At 41.0% G+C, this 17,877-nt stretch overlaps 1 protein-coding gene across 1 annotated transcript in view; it reads left to right on the top strand.

Annotated features, from left to right (window-relative positions):
• Nucleotides 1-3,088: 3,088 nt before the first annotated feature.
• Nucleotides 3,089-17,877, top strand: part of ptgfrn (prostaglandin F2 receptor inhibitor) — a 57,184-nt gene continuing 42,395 nt past the window's right edge. Inside the window, exons 1-4 of the mRNA XM_022765514.1 lie at nucleotides 3,089-3,263; nucleotides 8,574-8,686; nucleotides 9,358-9,616; nucleotides 16,670-17,077. Of these exons, the coding sequence (XP_022621235.1) occupies nucleotides 3,212-3,263; nucleotides 8,574-8,686; nucleotides 9,358-9,616; nucleotides 16,670-17,077 (832 nt within the window). The 5' untranslated portion in view covers nucleotides 3,089-3,211. The remainder of the gene's footprint in view (nucleotides 3,264-8,573; nucleotides 8,687-9,357; nucleotides 9,617-16,669; nucleotides 17,078-17,877) is intronic.

Below are 17,877 nucleotides of genomic sequence, written 5' to 3'. Positions count from 1 at the left end.
TCGCACTCGTACTGAGCTACTGCTAAGTGCAAGATTATCTGTTACTTTTTATTCTCTCTTGATACAATGTGCTCTTGTCATAAAACAGGAAGTGTATGTGCACCAAATTAATAACGGGAGGTGTGTAAAATGCCACTGCATTATGCATTATTCTAGTGTTTTGTTTTTTGTTTTTTGTTAGGCTCATTTTGTATTTTGCTTCTTATCTACATCCTTTATTTCAGGATCAATGTGACTTGGCAGCTATAAGACTGCGATTTCCCATTGGGATTCATTAGCAAGGTCCTCTATTTCAATAAAAGAAACTGGTTTTTAATCCACAGCTATTTATAACTGCCAATAATATGCAGGTATGATGGATGGATGGATGGATGGATGGATGGATGGATGTTTAAAAAGGAAAGATACAATGTAAAAACATCGACTTATGAGAAGAAGAAAAACCCCCACAAGATTCTGTATTTATCCATTAGATCCACTAGATGGCGCTCCAGCTATATGTTGAAATTTGGTTTCAACAATCAGCAGTCAAAGCTTTTTCTTTCACTAATGTACAATGTAGTGTCTCCATGTATTTTGATTCTTTAAAAGACCATCAATCTTGTCGGCTCATGAAACTTTCAAACTTGCATTATCTCATCCTCAGAATCAGCCTTTGTCTTTAGTTGTGATAAGTATGATCAGGTATGTTCATATGTATAGATACACACACACATACATATGAATATTCCTGATTCCACATATATATATATATATATATATATATATATATATATATTTATATATTCATATATATTATTTCTGTTAAAACAGCTGATTATTTTCTTCAGTATTCTTCAACTTTAAGTTTTACAGCTTTGACCAAGTGTACAGACGATTAACCATCATGGGACACTGTAAAAGTAGCACTACTTTTACTTCCTGTTCATTTTCATTCAAATCTTTCCTTATCTGACTTTTCCTCTCCTCTCTGTTATGCTGTTGCTACTGCTACAAAAATTCAAACTTGGAAATATAAAAACAGGGTATAGGGTATTTGTCCTGCTGCTTTGATGTTAGATTTTGATATTAACTGTTGGTTTTAGTTTTCTGACTGTTCTGACCTGTTACACTTATCGCTTTATTGTTTGCCTGCATTTTTCTTACTGTAAAAAAGTCTCAAGTGATTTGGAGTTTAGAGGTTTATGGTCTTAAATGCATCGTATCTGAGGTGGTTGGCAGTGACTTGTTTGAAATAAAAGGCTGTTAGTCCATTAAAACCAGATCCAGTGCCAAGAATCCATGACCTAGTTAATGACTGATAGGGGAGTATAAGGCAGTCAGATAAGACTGTGTCCTGTATGTATATGTGTGTGTGTGTGTGTATGTGTGTGTGTGTGTGTGTGTGTGTGTGTGTGTGTGTGTGTGTGTTAGTTTAAACAGATGTTGTGTCACAACAGATGCTACCGTGTTGAGACCACATGCAGTAGTAGGCTTACACACGCATTTTAAAAATAGGATAGTCAAATGTATCACAGCATGAAGTGTTAACCTTTGACCCTGAGGTTACAAATCCAAACGTCCCACCTCCTCCTGCTCCTGTCTGTGTTGAACTTTGCCCTGCCCAGTCGGTCTGTGTAAATACACAGCGTGGGTCTGACCGCAGGACAGTAGCTGACAACAGGAATGTGTCATGCTTGAAAAGGCAGCCTGCAAGGAAAATGAAAATGAAAACTTGGGAGATACTTGCATTGAAATGTCATGCAAGACCCACCCACTTCATCTCTTCTTCTATGGTAAATAAATAAACTCCTTAACCCATCACCACTCACCTTTGTACTCTTATACTCATGGAGGGTGGGCTTCATCTTCTGTCCCCATGAGAATAAACAGAGAGCAGCTCCAAACCTCAGTGAAGGTGGTGCGTGTATTGTGTCACTGCAGAAGTGACAGTGTCCGCAATATACAAATTAGCTCCCTTACAATAAACTGAGTTCAACTTGTTACGCTTCAAATAAAATGAAACGCACTCAAATTCAAACCCCCAAGAGGACTAAATATCTAAGTCAGACTAAGTATCTTCTCCTTTAATGTAACCACCAGACTTTCATTTCCTTTCCTTCAAAAACCCACAGACATGTCTGTGTATTTTTTTATTTTTGTCCGTACTGGTTAGAACTGGTTGTTTTAGACCGTATTTCCCATATGACTTACATTCATATATGTCAATATCAGTTAGCTTGTACAGTCTGTTTAATAGTTTTGTTAGTGTATTTATATATTTTTTTAGTAAGGCATTTCTGAAGCCACCTAGAACCTGTTGGTGATGAGCTGACTGACACTTATTGTTAGTGAGAGGTTGAAAAGGCTGTTACACATTGAAGAAGTCATAGCTGAAACAAATGTGCATGTTATTCCCTTGTGCTGAACGTAGACACAATATTTACTGTGCATGCTCATGTCCCAGCTGGTAGAAGCGTTCTGATGTTGCAGATCTTGTGACCTTTAAAGCAAACGGCTCTATCAATAAAGAAATAGCTAACTATGGAGATTAGTAAACCATTGCACAGGCTGTTTGAGGGCTAATATAAATTGTTCCTGGCTTTAAAATGTACATACTGTCATCTGACACCAAATATTAACCTGCAGATGATGAGAGAATGAAACACATTTACCTTTACCTTTATTATGCAGATGGATTATAAGAAATTGTGCATCATATCAGAGGTGGTGCACACTAACTAACATCTGACATAAAGACTAATATCAGCCCCTGAAACACTGTGGCAGAGCCAGATTGATATGGGAATCTCTCTCTCCACCTGGGACCTCCCTTCCCTCCACTCCTCCTCCAGACCGTCACCTAACTTCCGGCCGCTCTCTCTCTCACTCTCTCTCTCTCCCTCGTCTCTATCAGCCCCCCTCTCCCTCTCTATCCGTTTCGCCCCCCATTCCCATACACTCATTAAACCGGCTCAGTGTCAGTGTGTGGACCATGCAAACGACCCCGTCGGGATTCGGACTCGGTTTTACAGGATTAGGAACCAAGGTGTGCGTCCGTTTGGCTTTGTGGCTCCGCCCGGTGTGCGGTGCGGACTGACTGCACACATCTGAGAGTTTTATTGGCTTGCCCGACAGCGGCGGGAGAGGACTGGTCTATACCCCCCACACAGGACAAAGGGAACCAGGGGACATTAAAGGGAAAAAAAGATAAGAGTGGAAGAAGAGAGGGATGAAAATGGATAAATGGCTCCTCACACTCGTCTTTGGGCTTTTAACGCTTGGTGAGAAACGTCTCCTTGCTTGACTATTAGTAGCTAATTAACTCCTATTCGTGCCTCTGTTCGCCAGCCAGGAGAAGCCGACGTTACACCCTGTTTAGAAATCTGTCAATTTAGTGTTTACTTGCTTGTGGGCAAACGTAGACGCCTCCTTAAAGATAAAATAAGCCATTTTCTATATCTTTAACATACATTAGCTCGATCGGCGTATATCCAATCTATTTAGTAGCACTTGATTTCAATTAATTTTAAACTTTTTCAACTGGTTCACGCTGCTAGCTGCTGCCATCCGATGTGTCTTCTGACGGAAGAAGTTCGGCAGTGCAACAAGCGATGAGATACGAAAAGTGTGATTTTAAGTGGAAAAGAGGTGTCGTTTGGTGTATTGCATGATGCCGAACTGAAGAGTTAATCCAAGACATTGAAGTATTTAATAGGTTTTGCTCTTAGCGGTGTCTACATGTGATGAGATGGGAAAATGCCTAAATGCTACGTTGTTAGATGGAGTTTGGCACTAAAGTATCTCAGTGTGAGAGCAAGCTGCACCTATTTTTCCTCTTCAATGAACTGACTCACTGTGTAGAAACGGCTGTATAGTTGTGTTTCGCTGAAGCAATGATGTCATTTCAATGGGTGACAAATGAATCACCTATTCAGGTTCATAAAGCATCTCTTATATCTTATATATATCTTATATATAGCAAAGAGGACTAGGAGTTTTATTAGGGAAAACATCCTGTCTTCCATTTAGCTAAAATGGAAAACAGCCAGTGTGTCACGGTGAAAAATTCACACCTAAAATGACAGTGAGCGAGGAAAATAGTCCAAGTTTGATGTGTTGCCTCAGTCTCAGTCCTGTTCTACCTCCCAGGAAGACTCTACTTCCATTAAGACCAATCAACCAGCATGAGGCGTCCAGATTTGACAAGGTCCCATAAAAAGCCAAACTGGGTTGGCCATCATGATTAGGGTTATTATTGGCCTGGTATTCATACCACAGTCAAACTGGGCTGACTAATTATCACACTGGTTTGAACCAAAGGGCCAGAGCTTATGCATTAGACTGGATTTTACCACAGAGACAAACCAGGGCTTGTTCTTTGGCCTTGTTTCCACCCCAGGGCTAAACATAAGAGTAAGCATAAGAGTGAATGTCGTAGGGGCTCTCCTGTGTGCGTGTGTGTGTGTGTGTGTGTGTGTGTGTGAGTGAGAGAGAGAGAGAGACAGAGAGGTACTTGGCTTAAATTAGAGCAGTGTAAGATGATCAAATGTCGCCAGCTCTCCTGTGGTGTGTGTTTCTGCAGGTGTGTGTGCTGGCGCTGCAGAAGTGACAGTGTCCGCAGTGTACAAATGACTTCCCTTGACATAATCTCAGTTCAACTTGTTACGCTTCAAATTCAAACTCCCAAGAGGACTACACCTCTAAGTCAGACTTTTTTCTTCGCCTTTAATGTAACCACCTGACTTTCATTTTACTTTCCTTCAACAACCCAGAGAACATTTGCATTTTTTATTTTTTGGTTTGGTAAGGCACCTCTGAAGACACCTAGCACCTGTTAGTGATGAGCTGACTGATACTTATTCTTGGTGGGAGGTTGAAAAGACTATTGCACATGGAAGAAATCATAGCTAAAACATATGTGCATGTTATTCCCTTGTGCTGACACTGAAAACTGACTTGAAAATGAATATTTTCTGTGCATGCTCATGCCCTAACAGGTTGAAACCTACCTATTTTGCAGATCCTGTGACCTTTAAAGCAAACTGGTCTATCAATAAAGAAATGGCAGCTGTCTGTGGAGATTAGTACACCACTGCACAGGTTGATTGAGGACTAACATAAATTGTCCCTGGCTTTCAAATGCACATACTGTCAACGCCAAACATTAACTTGTAGTTTTAGCATCAGAACAGATGATGGGAAAATAAAAGCTAATTTACTATGAATCTTTGTTATGCAGTCTGTGTCTATCATGCAGAAGTCTGACATTCCTGATTTTGCCATTTAAGTTAGAGAAATATTTAATGACCCTCCCCCAAGACATAATGGTGCTGGTCAAAGTGAAGTTCACTGAAAAGCAGCTGGGGTCTTTCAGGACTGTTCTCCATAAAAAATAAAACAGGGGTACCTGAAAGTCGAGGTGTGTTTTTGCAGCATTTACCTTCCAACATTTGAGGAAGAAATGTCATAGTACAGTCCAAACAAATGAGAACCATTTGTTCTGGATAGATAAAATATCAAGATTAAATAATCCAGAAAGAATTAATCTTTAAATGACAAGAAACTATTGGACGTGAGTGGATGAACCAGGGTCTGGAAAACCATGTTTTTGCTGTTTTACTCATTGTGCTGTTTCAACACTTAATCAAAGATTTAAAAAAACTTAAGACATTTAAACGTAAAGACTGGATTTGCTTGGATCACTCCAAATTTGGGCAGATAAGTGGCAACTACCATCCAGATCCAGTCAACCTGACGCATCCAGTTGGCATGCCTGTCCATGACACAGTGATGTGAAATGTCAGTGTCTCTTTTTTTTTTTTTTTTTTTTAACACAGGCTCTTTAGTTGATGATCACACTCTCCACGTGTCTTCAGGCTCCACTGGCTGCGCAGTATTTGTCCCAGGAGAGACAGACAGACTGGCTGGCAGGCTGGAAATTGAGTTTGAAAACCACATATTTCAGCACCTGGCCGAGCAACTTCGAGTCTCTCATTTTTAGTGATGAATGCCCCTATCACACATTACCACATGCACACACCCACACAGGTTTACTCTATATTATGGCCATTTTGTGATATGGCACTGCAGAGATTGTATTGCACCCGTGAATGCAAAAAGAAAAGGTCAGTGTGTGAAGCAGAAAGGAGGTGACGGTTTTTCTTAGCACAAGTCGGATGATCATTTGCATTAACCACATACATTGAAAAATTAAATTAAGGAAGTGATTTAAATTTCGAATGTTGTCGACCTTGTGTTAGTTACGGACCCAGAGGTGAAGAAGAAACTTGCAGACATATTTGTGTTGTGAACCTCAGACCTTTTTAATACCGGATGTTCTTGAATTGAGTAAATAATATTGCTTTGATGTACGGCAACAACCTTGTCATAGTAATAGAAGTTTTATACTTTTCTGACGTCATAAATGAGTCATTCTTTTTTTTTTCACTATTGTAATTACATTGTCAGACTCCCTAATAACCCACATGTCAGCCCATCCCTCTCTGTGGTTTATCAGATGTGAAGCTACAGATGAATTAAACTATAGACCACTTCTGACAAAGATAGTGAACTGAAACGGAAACATACAATATGGTTTTATGTGACGCTTATTTCACTGTGACTTGTTACTTACCAAAGCAGAAAAAAACCCCACTCAGCAGCCTCTCGCACACAACACCAGGCCAGCTGCCAAAAGCTCAAGTATTGATAGACCATACAAGCTCAGGGCTTGTTGATGAAGCACTTTTTTTTTTTTTTCAACCAGAGCTGATCCAGGTTCAGATTTTTGCTCAATGGACATAAAACCCTTTTTTTTCATTTTGCAACTTCTCACATGTATCAGTTCTTAGAGATTGTTTCAACTAAACAAGACTTTCATCTAATTAAAACACTGCATAGAACTGACGGAATTACTATTTAATTTGGGTCATATTCAATCTGAGGATAAGATCATCAAAACAAGAGTCTGACCGAGCATTTGCTGCCAATTCTTTGTACCAGTTTCTTGGTATAAAGACACAGTTCCAGTCTTAAAATGTATTGAGGTTTCACACTCGGTCGTAGTGATGCATGGGAGTGAAACAGCTCTCCTGGGTGGTTCAGTACACAGCCTCACTGTGTCAAACCTGTCACAGCTTTTAATGGAAGGTGGTTGTATGTTTTCCATCACATACTTTAACACCACAAGCTGCCAGGTTATAAGCAGCTGCTCCTCTTGCAGCAGCAGCTGACTCAGGTGACATCACCCGAGGCAAACGAACCTCTTTCTTTTCATTTGAAAAAAACAAAACTACATCTACATCTGTGTATCGGCCTTTATATTACTGATCTTCTTGGTCAATATCATAAAAATGATCCCAGTTGCGGTGTGGTAAACAGATCTTTTAAATGAGAGAACTTGAGAGTTGTTTTTGGATTGGTGTGCTGTATCTGATACCCAGAGCTGAGGTGTCGGAGTTGGTTACAGAATCTGTGGCCAGAGCTACTAAAATAAAACCCATGTTATAAAACACTGTAGTTATGATTTAAATCAGACTCTGAGCACGTATCTGATGCCAGCTTTTAGTACTTGACAGTTTTCAGTTCGGTTCTACAAACGCATTTCAGTTCCAAAAAAGTACTGAAGGTCGACACCTGGCTCTACTTCCAGTGTGTGCTTTTCTCTCCAGTCAACACTGTACTGGAAAACCTGCCAAGGAACAGATTGTGTTCAAGTGTAGCTTATTAATTAATATTCTTATCGCATACAAACCCAGCAGCTTGTAACGGCATCTCCACTTTACCTTTCGCTGAGTGCAGACATCAGGGTCAGTGTTTGGGAGTGTGAAGACCAGCAGCCAGAACCAGGAAGTGTCAGTGAACAGACCGACTCTTACTGATCTCATTCAGACTGTGCCATGTTGCTACATGCTTCACTCAGCTGGAATGTCAGGAGAGTTTGACACTCACTTTGTGTTAAACTCTTACTCACTCTCTCTGCTGTTGGTTTCTGCTGTTGGGGAATCTTTGAAATCTGCTGGAGTGCTGCCACAACTGGTGGTTGATGTTCTTGCCAGACGAAACGATGTGGGCATGAGTGTGTGTGTGCGTGTGCGTGTGCGTGCGTGCGTGCCTGTGCAGAAATATATGTACTGTACACAGAGAATGCAATTCAGGTTTTAGCACTGTCAGTGTCATTATCGATACCATTCAACTTCACTCAAGTTACAACAAGCCCTGCGTGTGTGTGTGTGTGTGTGTGTGTGTGTGTGTGTGTGTGTGTGTGTGTGTGTGTGTGTGTGTGTGTGTTTTTGTGCACATCTTCTTCTGCATGTTGAAGCAAGGACGTTGTGTTCAAACACCTGTAGTGTCCAAGACTGAAATAGTCAGTGTGAGGGTTCGTCAACATTTGTTGACGTTACTGCTGTAATCCTGTTTGTCATCAGGCTTGTAGCTTGCTCCTAAAAGAACAGGCACATAAGATATTTTCCATAGACAATATATCTGAATAAAGCCATCCAACAAATCCAGCCCAGCCTTAGTACATGACTTATTTGTTGAAGACTCTTTTTTTTTTTTTTTTTTTTTAAACATTCTTTCTGTGCCTCAAGGTGGGTGCTCGGCTCGAGTGGTGACGGTGTCTCCTGGTCCGTTAATCCGGGTGGAGGGTCAGCCGGTCTCCATCAGATGTGATGTCAAGGAATATTCAGGACCTCGTGAGCAGGTAACGTCCATGTCACATCTGGTTTCTTGACAGACTGACAGGTTTAACAAACCCCTTTCAATGCGGGGGAAATAGTGAGTTTTGTTGGGGACTATTTTCACCCGCGGATTGATACTCACTGCTCTGGTGAGTATTTACAGTGGCGGGACAGTGTATGTGGGACTGGCTCAAAATAAACTACAGTGGCCGAGTTCATGCCAGCGAAGGCACATGTCGAGTACAAGATTCTGCCTTTTCTGCATCGTGATCCCGTTTTGAAACTCCCAGAAGTCCCTGCAATTAGAGAGCTGTGTAATTGTCAGGTGAATGTGAGTTTTAGTATTCTGTTTTAAAAAAAAAAACCTGCAGAGAGCTACAAATGGATCATGAAATAGTTACACCACAAACCTGTTGTATTAAAAATACATCAAACAAAAGGAGCCGACTCGGCGCCTCCTGAAGGATGGTGAGCCTCGACAGTTTAACCTGGAGGTGTGAAATAAAACGGTATTAAAAATGAAATATACACAACAAAGTAAGTCGAAATTTGGCCATGGCTTTTAAGATATAAGAGTATATTTTGACATGATGGTCTCGCTACAGGGGTTCACCAAAATCATCCTGGGTTATGTCTTTTTGTCCTCACTGGCGAAATATACTGCTGACGGTTATCATCCCTCTCTGTCCTGCAGGATTTCGAGTGGATGACGTCCAGGGAGGCAAGCGGGACGAGGACGAAGATAATCTCCACCTTCGACGCCAGCTACTCCCACCCGTCGATCAGCAAGCGCGTTGCGTCTGGTGACATCTCGGTGGTGCGGCTCAAAGACAACGAGGTGGAGCTGAAGATCGCCGAGGTGAAGTCGCAGGACGCTGGGCTGTACTGGTGTCAAACGCCCAGCACCGACTCGGTCATCAGTGGCAACTACGAGGCTCAGGTCCAACTAATTGGTATGTGACACATGTATGTGTGTGTGTTTGACAATTTAGTCCTTTTATTAATAATTAAACTGCTTTTTTTTATTTTTTTTTAAATGAAAACTATCTAATATTTTATTATGGCACGTAGTCTTCTGAGCTGGGCTAGCTGTCTTAACTGTGTGAGTGTGTGTATGAAGCTAGCTGGCTATGTTGGTTTCATTTAACAGCTATCCCCATGATTCACTAATGCTCCACAGACCATGTATATACCCTCCTGCACACACACACTCACACACACACACACACACACACACACACAAATGCACGCTCCTGCTGCTTTTAGACAATTGCTGGCGTAATAATGTGGATCTCGCATAGACACGCAGCACACCGTGCACATGTCAACACACTCCTACACTCACACACTCATGGTGGGGAGCAGATGTCAGGTGGGAGAACTTGGCTCGTGTCAAATGAGGGCCAGGGAGACACAGATTTATGTAGCGAAACACAAAGGCTGGGAGAAGAATATAAATGCCGTCATATGTCTTATAATGGAGGCAGTGCAGAGGGAGGAATGTTCGATGACAGGGTTTCTAGTACCAAACAGTCCATAATGAGGGGAAACGCTGTCAAACAAACAGTTGGTAATAGTTGGGGTTTTTTCTCCTCATGTGTGGGGAGAAATGCAGGCCCTTAAAAACTCTGCTACTGTTAGCATGGTTAGCATGTGTCAATGTTTAGACTTCTGTCTTGTAATCTGTGACCTTATCCTTTCCACAAGGATATGGAGGAGCCAGTGAGAGGGGGAGAAAACATTTGGCTGTAAAAGCCTAAATTTGGTGGCCTCTGGCATATACACTGATCTTAATTATTCATTTTTTAATGAGTTGGCTTATTCGATTGTAAACATGTATCCAGTAAAGAAGTATTAGGCTTCTTCTGCATTTTATTAATCCAACACAGTCTGTAAATAGTAATAAATATTTAAAACCCAGCTGTGTTCGTCTGATACGTGCAGAAATCACATACTACATCAGTAAAATAACCCACACTTTAATTAGGAACAAATTCATTAGTGTGACATCTTTCCTCTCTTTTCTTCTCTACTGACAAACTCCACATCCATGGGCAGGTCCGATTTAAGAGTGAACGTTCACTTTATTACACACAAAAGCAGGAGAAAATTCCTCAATGACGGGATAACCAAACATGTAAACCGTAGATAGAGTTGCTGCAGGACGTTCCATCACGTCATATTTAGTTTTTAAAACATTTCCAAAATTTGTCAATGGCAAACAATACAAAAGCGTTATAGGACATTGTAAACTGTAAAATTGTAATTACAGTTTCCTGTTTTAGTGTGTGTGTTTGAAGTGCGTCTTCCCATAAAACATCTGTGTGGTGTGTATGGAAAAAGCAGTGGACTTTGTAATGCTCACTGCGCAGTCGTCAAGTTGCTGCCACCAGTGTTTCCTAACAAGGACGTCCCCTGTCTGTGTGGCCGATGCGATTCTCTCGCTGCCTGTCGTCAGTTATTTTGCTAATATTTGTCAAACACTTGTGTGTCTCTCTGCTCGTTACTCACTGAGCTGAGCGCGCACACACACACACACACATTCATATAGAGCATGTGGAGGGATCCTTATTAATAAATGTATAAATAAAAAGTAGCTGTCTGGACTTCAAAATAAATACTAAACACTAAATATTTTAACCTTACACTTTTCAACCAATTGAGATCAATGCAGTTGCAGGTTTTTTTGCTCTCTTTACCCAAGAGGTTTCAAATTGAAAGTCGCGAATGTAAAAAGTCGTGTTGTGTAAAAAGTGCTTTACTTCTCAGGCTTTCATCAGCTCACAAAAAAGAACTACATAGACACAGACAGACTCTAACAACACATGAGGTATTTAGTTCCACAGAGCTCTGTATTGATATTAGAAGGGTTTTGTTGCTCGGGTTCATCAGTTATTATAATTTTAAGCATCATAGATAAATATAATAAACTAAAATAAGATCTGAAGTTCTGTTTATGTGTTTAACTTTCAGGAAATACTCTTGTTCTCTCCTCTTTCACATCACAGGAGCATTGCACTGCTCTTTCTGATGTTATATTCAGCACCATCGGCTGCTGTGGACCAGCACAGCAGGGAGGGACTATAACTAAATCATCTGCATACAAAACATTATTAACCAAAAGCACAACCTGTTTTACAAGAATTTAGCGGTCCAGACAAGTCATCCATTTACAAGTCAAATAAGAAGGCAGATACACTGTATACCACCCTGCATAACCCCACTGCTGGGATGAAAAGAGTCGGATCCAGCACTTCCTCGTCCAGCCCTGTCTCCTAAAAATAACATTTTTATTTGTTTAGCACCCTGCAGGCTACAAAAGCACTTAGGTTAACGTTAGGGATTTTATGGTTAAGGCTGTGGATTTGGTTTAGGGCTGCAACTAACAATTATATTCATTATCAATTAATCTGCCAATTATTTTCTCAATTAAAAAAGGACATTTGAAAAGCTGGGACCAACAGATTTTTGTGTGTTTTTGCTTGAAATATGACAACAGCCTCAATAGTTGCAGAGTTTTCTTCAAATCGACTAATTGTTGCAGCTCTAAATGAATAATTTAGTTTATACAGGAGAAATGCTCCAATGAAGTGTTGACTTTTTAATATTTAACCTGACCACTATCTTTCCCTCCCCTTAACAAAGTGCTGGGAGCTGCTCAAACATAACCATAAAACCATGAATCATGCTCTAGTCACCACAAGCGGACATTGGTGGAGAGTTCCGCCTTGATACATTCCACATGATGTTGATAGGAAATGTAATCCAGGTGGCATTTCCTCCTCCAAATTAGTCGTTTATCAGCACTGGTTCTCAACCTGTTTCACATCGAGGGCCCCTAAACTCACACACATTAGACCACAGACCCCTATATGATAAGATGTTTTATTACAGAAAGTGTTGGACCCCACTTTGAGAACCACTGGTTTACAGTATAAGCCTAATTTTTTTGGAGACGGTTGCCTCATCTAACCTTCACAGATAAGCATCCCCTTTCAGCCTCGCTCTGTTCTGCAGGGTAAAAGTGTACGTTTAGCGTCAGTGTGGTTTTTAAACTCCAAACAAGAACCCAGCATAAAGGCCTCTCATCCAGGTTTATTATACTGAGGCCGGATCATGTTAATCCTACCACTGTGTATTGTTACTGTCAATAGATAAGAGCGATAAGGTCTTAATATCAGCCACGCCAACAGGTAAAGTAAATGGTCTAAAGCTGGCATCTTGTAATGGATCTCTCAAGGCTTCAGTAGTTTTAAATGTCTTGAAAACAAAGAATTACTTCCTGAAATAACTGTGACGAAGTCAAAAGCTTCTGGTATTTGTAATCCAGTCACACCTAATAACAGTGATAAACTAAATGCTCCACTCCCTCTCCTACAGTTTTGTTGTAATAGCCGGGTCATGCTTGATATTTGAATATATTGCCGCTCCTCCAGGTATTTGACCTGGGACTGATTATTCACAAGGGTCAGTTCACCCACAGAAAAAAAAAAAACAACACATTTTTTCCACTCACCTCCAGGGATCTCTCTGTCCACAAACAGCGAGGTCTGTACATGAACCAGAAAACGTGTACGCCGTTTTAATTTGGACTATCTTCTGACAAAGAAACAGTGGGAGAGAGAGAAACCCGTACTCAGCGTTTTCTTTTGAATTTAACTGGGTTTCTCCCTCATAATTACCCAGTTAGTAATTAAACACATATTTCGGCGGCTGGACTGGTTTAAACCCACCGTTAACCTAATCCCAAACACACAGGATGATGCGTAAGAGGAGTTTCAGGAACATCTTATGCTATTAAAGCTCAAATTTGAGAGATGAAGTCACAAGGAAGGGATTGTCTGACAGCAGGTTGGTTGGCTCCATAATGCACCATCATGTTCAGCTGCTCCTGCTTCTCAGCGCGGCTCCCCAGACACCTTGTTAAATTTAGACCTGAATTAACTAGGCAGCACTGTTTATGTGTGAAAGAGATGGGAGTCGTGTGTATGTAGAGCATATGTATGAGCGAGTAGTGTGTTTTGTAGCGTGTGAGAATGTGTGTGTGTGTGTGTGTGTGTGTGTGTGTGTGTGTGTGTGTGTGTGTGTGTGTGTGTGTGTGTGTGTGTACACGAGACAGCCCCTTAACAGAGATGATGAGTTAGATTCGCGGCTGGAGGGTCCATACCAGTCGAGACTTGTGCACCTCGTTCATCAGCGCGCACACACACACACACACACACACAGCTTCCATCGATCCACTAGGGCTGTTTGGTTATGTAAGAAACAAGTGAAGCAGAGGTCGCTGAGGATTTGAAAACTCCTTTCAGGCTAATTTTAATTGATAGAGCAAAACGCAGATTATTCGTCCTGCCTTTGTTATCTGCCATAGACGCTCACATCACACATGCAGCGGCACTGGAGACTCTGACTTCCACTACAAGTCTTACTGGTGCCCAGTAATGTCCTGTTTATACCCACACTTTATATATTTATACCTTCAGGGATTCCAGTGAAAGTAGTTTAAGCATTTTAAACCCACAGACATCATTCACACACACGCACACACACACTCCTTGGAAGCCACGTGACTTATAGCAGTATGTCTAATATCGGTGATAAAGCTGTTTAAGTCTACTTAGAAATCCTAGAAACACAGATTATTGCTTGAGGTTTGTCCTCATATCACATCCACTTTTAAATGTAAATAAAAAGGCTAAAAGTCTAAAGTTCACAGCTAACTCACCAACATTATTAGACCTGCACACCTTTTTCCCGAATTCGCGTATTGAATGGCAAATATGGCAGCCGTGTGAATTATGTAGTGGGTAGATATCTTCCACCTCTGGGCACATCTGCACTTGATGCACAGTCCTGCTTATTTATATTCCCAGCTAGTAATATTAAGTGAGGTAAGCTCTTCAGTTCTCAGGTGCTGCTCCTTCAGACTAAGCTAACTTTAACTGTCACTGGCACAGCGACAGCAGCGTGTGCTCGTTGTAGCCTGTAGCGTATGATGCACCACCAAAACTTCAGTCAAGGTTTATTACACAAAGCACAAGTTATCATACGTGGTGGCATGGCTGCGTCCATGAAACCTTCATGACAGACAGGATGAAGTGAAACTGTGCATCAGACATTAGTCATTTGTCCCTCCATACATTTTTTTTTTTTTAAACCGGCCTACATAAAGATCCAGTATGTTTTTATCTCCCACCTTGAGTTTTTCTTTCTGAATGCTTCCCCACAGGAGGTGAATGTGGCATAAATGTAATTCCCATAATGCACAGCTACATACTCCTCATTCCCAGACATTTGTCAATTCTTGGATTCTTTTGCACCAAGACTTTTATCTTAGAATCTTAAATAAGGATTATTCACCATGAAACTTTAAGTGTTTAAGCTATTATTACTTGAAAATGTTAAATTTGTGTTTTTGACTAGATTATTGATTAAACATGATACCTGATGTCAGAATAGCATATGAAAACACACCCAACTCTTTCTCATAATTTCCTTTATTTTAGTAGCATTTAGTGTTTTCATATGGAAAAGATCAAAACAAGTCGTGATAATGATAAAACTGAGCCTGTAATTTGTGTTCAGCAGTCACCCAACAACGCTACTGAGCCTGCCACTTATTTTTATTATTAACCCCCCATGTCTTCACTGCAGACATGCCATTCATCAAAGCATCTAATGTCTTTTCCTTTTCTCTCCCCGTTGTGAAAAGCGGAGGTAAAACTTCTTTTTTATTGCTGTTGTTGGGGATGCGTTTGAATCTCCAGCAGTGATAAGGTCCCCAATTTTTTTAATTCCCCTCTCACAGAGTGAGACTCCCGAGCCTGCTTTATGAGTCATAACAAGGGAAGAAACAAAGCCATGTTAAAAGCTGCTCTGTTAAGACCTGCTCACACTCTTGAACGTGACATTTAGCAGCCACACAATCAACCGGGAGCTTATTCGTTATCAGAGCGAAAGAAGCCCACAGTGAAAGACGTGGAGGTAAAATGTGTTAGTGTTAGAGTTTACTGTGTCACCTGAGCAGGCGAGTCATTAACCTTCATGAACACTCCTCTGGGTGTGTTTCTCACACACACACACACAAATCACAAATTTACAGCTTTGTCTGGAGCAGTGTGTTTGTTCATTGAGCTCTGCTTCAGCCAGTGACCTTGACAAGAGAGGCACGCTGTGTGAGATGTTGTACAAGAAAGTCCACAGTCTTAATCATAACACATGTTTAGTTAACATGAATGTAACATAATGAAGTAGAAATGTGAGACGTCATCATTATTTATGATTGTGTCACTTTAACGGCTGAATCTCGACTCTTAAATTTTTAGATTTTGTGAATTTCTGTCATTTTTTTCCCCACCTTTTAACTTCCTTTGATGTTATTTTTGCGTGAACTTCCATTTTAACATGTCTGTTTTTAATCAGACGTGCCTCTCAGGCTCATTCATTTCCTATATACATATATATATAAATATATATATACAAAGTTTTCCCCTGCTCAACATCAAAGTACTGAGGGGTGGTGGGGGTGGAGAAGGCAGAACAGCACATGAGAAGGCATTGCTCACCTTGATTATTTTGTTATGTCATTGCTTTTGTTTTTCACCCACAAAAAAGCAGTTTTTTTTAAGCTGAAATCGTTTTAAACTGATCACTGCAGTAAACAGGATCCTCTTGCACACAGCTCAGAACGTGCCTCCAGAAATAGATAGTGAAGAAAAATGGGGAGAAAATGCAAATATACTGTTGATTATAGACCAGACTGTGTTCGAGTACTGAACAGTTTGGCTACAGTGTTTGGGAGAAATGAAAAAATAACAATAAACTCTGAGATTTTATTTTTTGAAGAAGAAGAAGAAGAAGATGATTGATGTGGATGTATCCAAACCAGCATGTAACCTCAATTACAGCCTAACTCAATTCCACTTTCTTATCCTTCACATGTCTTCAGTGATATTCACATTTTCCACAGTTACTAATTTATATTCTTTTGTCTCTCTTTCCGTCAGTCATTCCAAACACCCTCAGCGTTTCACCGCAGACCCCTCCCCAAGAAGTCCCAGAAGGAAGTGAGATCACGCTTTCCTGCAACGTCACCCGGGCCCTCACCCACCCCACCTACCTGTCTGTCAGCTGGTCGCTGAAGAACGGAGCAACCACAGAGGAAATCTTGACATTTGGCCCGCAGGGAGATGTGGTCACGGGGGCAAAGTTTGCCCGGCGCTACGCCGACGGAGGCATCCGGTTGGTCCCCGGAAGGAATGGAGTGTTTGAACTGGTGATATCCAGGGTGACGACGTCTGATGGCGGGACTTACGAGTGCAATGGAACAGAGTGGACACATGAAAATGGAGGGAAATGGATAAAAATCGTAGAGAACGCCAAAGAGATGGGAACTGTTAAAGTTATTCCTACAGGTAAGAAAAAGAAAAACAGTCTTGCGCTGGTTGCACCGTTAGGCTGCGCCCACACTATACATTTGAGTTTTAAAACGCATCACTTTTGCCACATTTACGCCTTGGGTCCACACTACTCTGGAGTTTTCGGATGTCTAAAACGGAGACTTTTGGAAACACTGCTGACCCCGTTTTAGTTTGAAAACTCTGGGGTTGCTGTCTGGACGGGCAGAAACAGAGAACTTTGGAAACAATGACGTAGACACCTACAGTCGCTCCCTGATTGGGTCTTATCAGCTGAAACGCTCGTCTGGGCGGAGATCAGTGTATCAGTGTGGATGTAGCCTCAGTCATAGTATTAGTCACTGAAGAAACATTCACGCTTTGTTTTTGTTCAAATTAACCATCAAAAGACTTTATTTCAATTTAGTTTTAGTGACGGGCTCTAGGTGTCGATTCCTCTCAGTTTGTCCAGACTGAAATCTCAACAAATATTCAATTAAAATGTGTTTCAGACATTCATGTTTCCCTCAGGTGGAAACTCTGCAGCTGTGGACGAAGTGGCGTCATTTTCATTCGTCTTTACAAAGTCACTGTTTATCGTGGGCAGCTTCCAGTGATTGTACCAAGGGTGATTAAGCTAATCTAAGGATGGATGGTGACTCACAGCTCACAGTCACATGATTAGAAAATAGCCTTTTTTGAAATGGGCTGATTGAACCAAGTGGCTTTTGCTACAGAGTTCTTGTCTCCAGTTCCTGATAAAAATAGCAGTGATCCATATGAGTAAGGCGGTAAACATAAAAGAAAAAGTGTTCCAG

Source organism: Seriola dumerili, unplaced genomic scaffold (assembly GCF_002260705.1).
Source record: "Seriola dumerili isolate Sdu_G_001 unplaced genomic scaffold, Sdu_1.0 BDQW01000716.1, whole genome shotgun sequence".
Classification (NCBI taxonomy): domain Eukaryota; kingdom Metazoa; phylum Chordata; class Actinopteri; order Carangiformes; family Carangidae; genus Seriola; species Seriola dumerili.
This window is presented reverse-complemented; position numbering and strand designations above follow the sequence as displayed.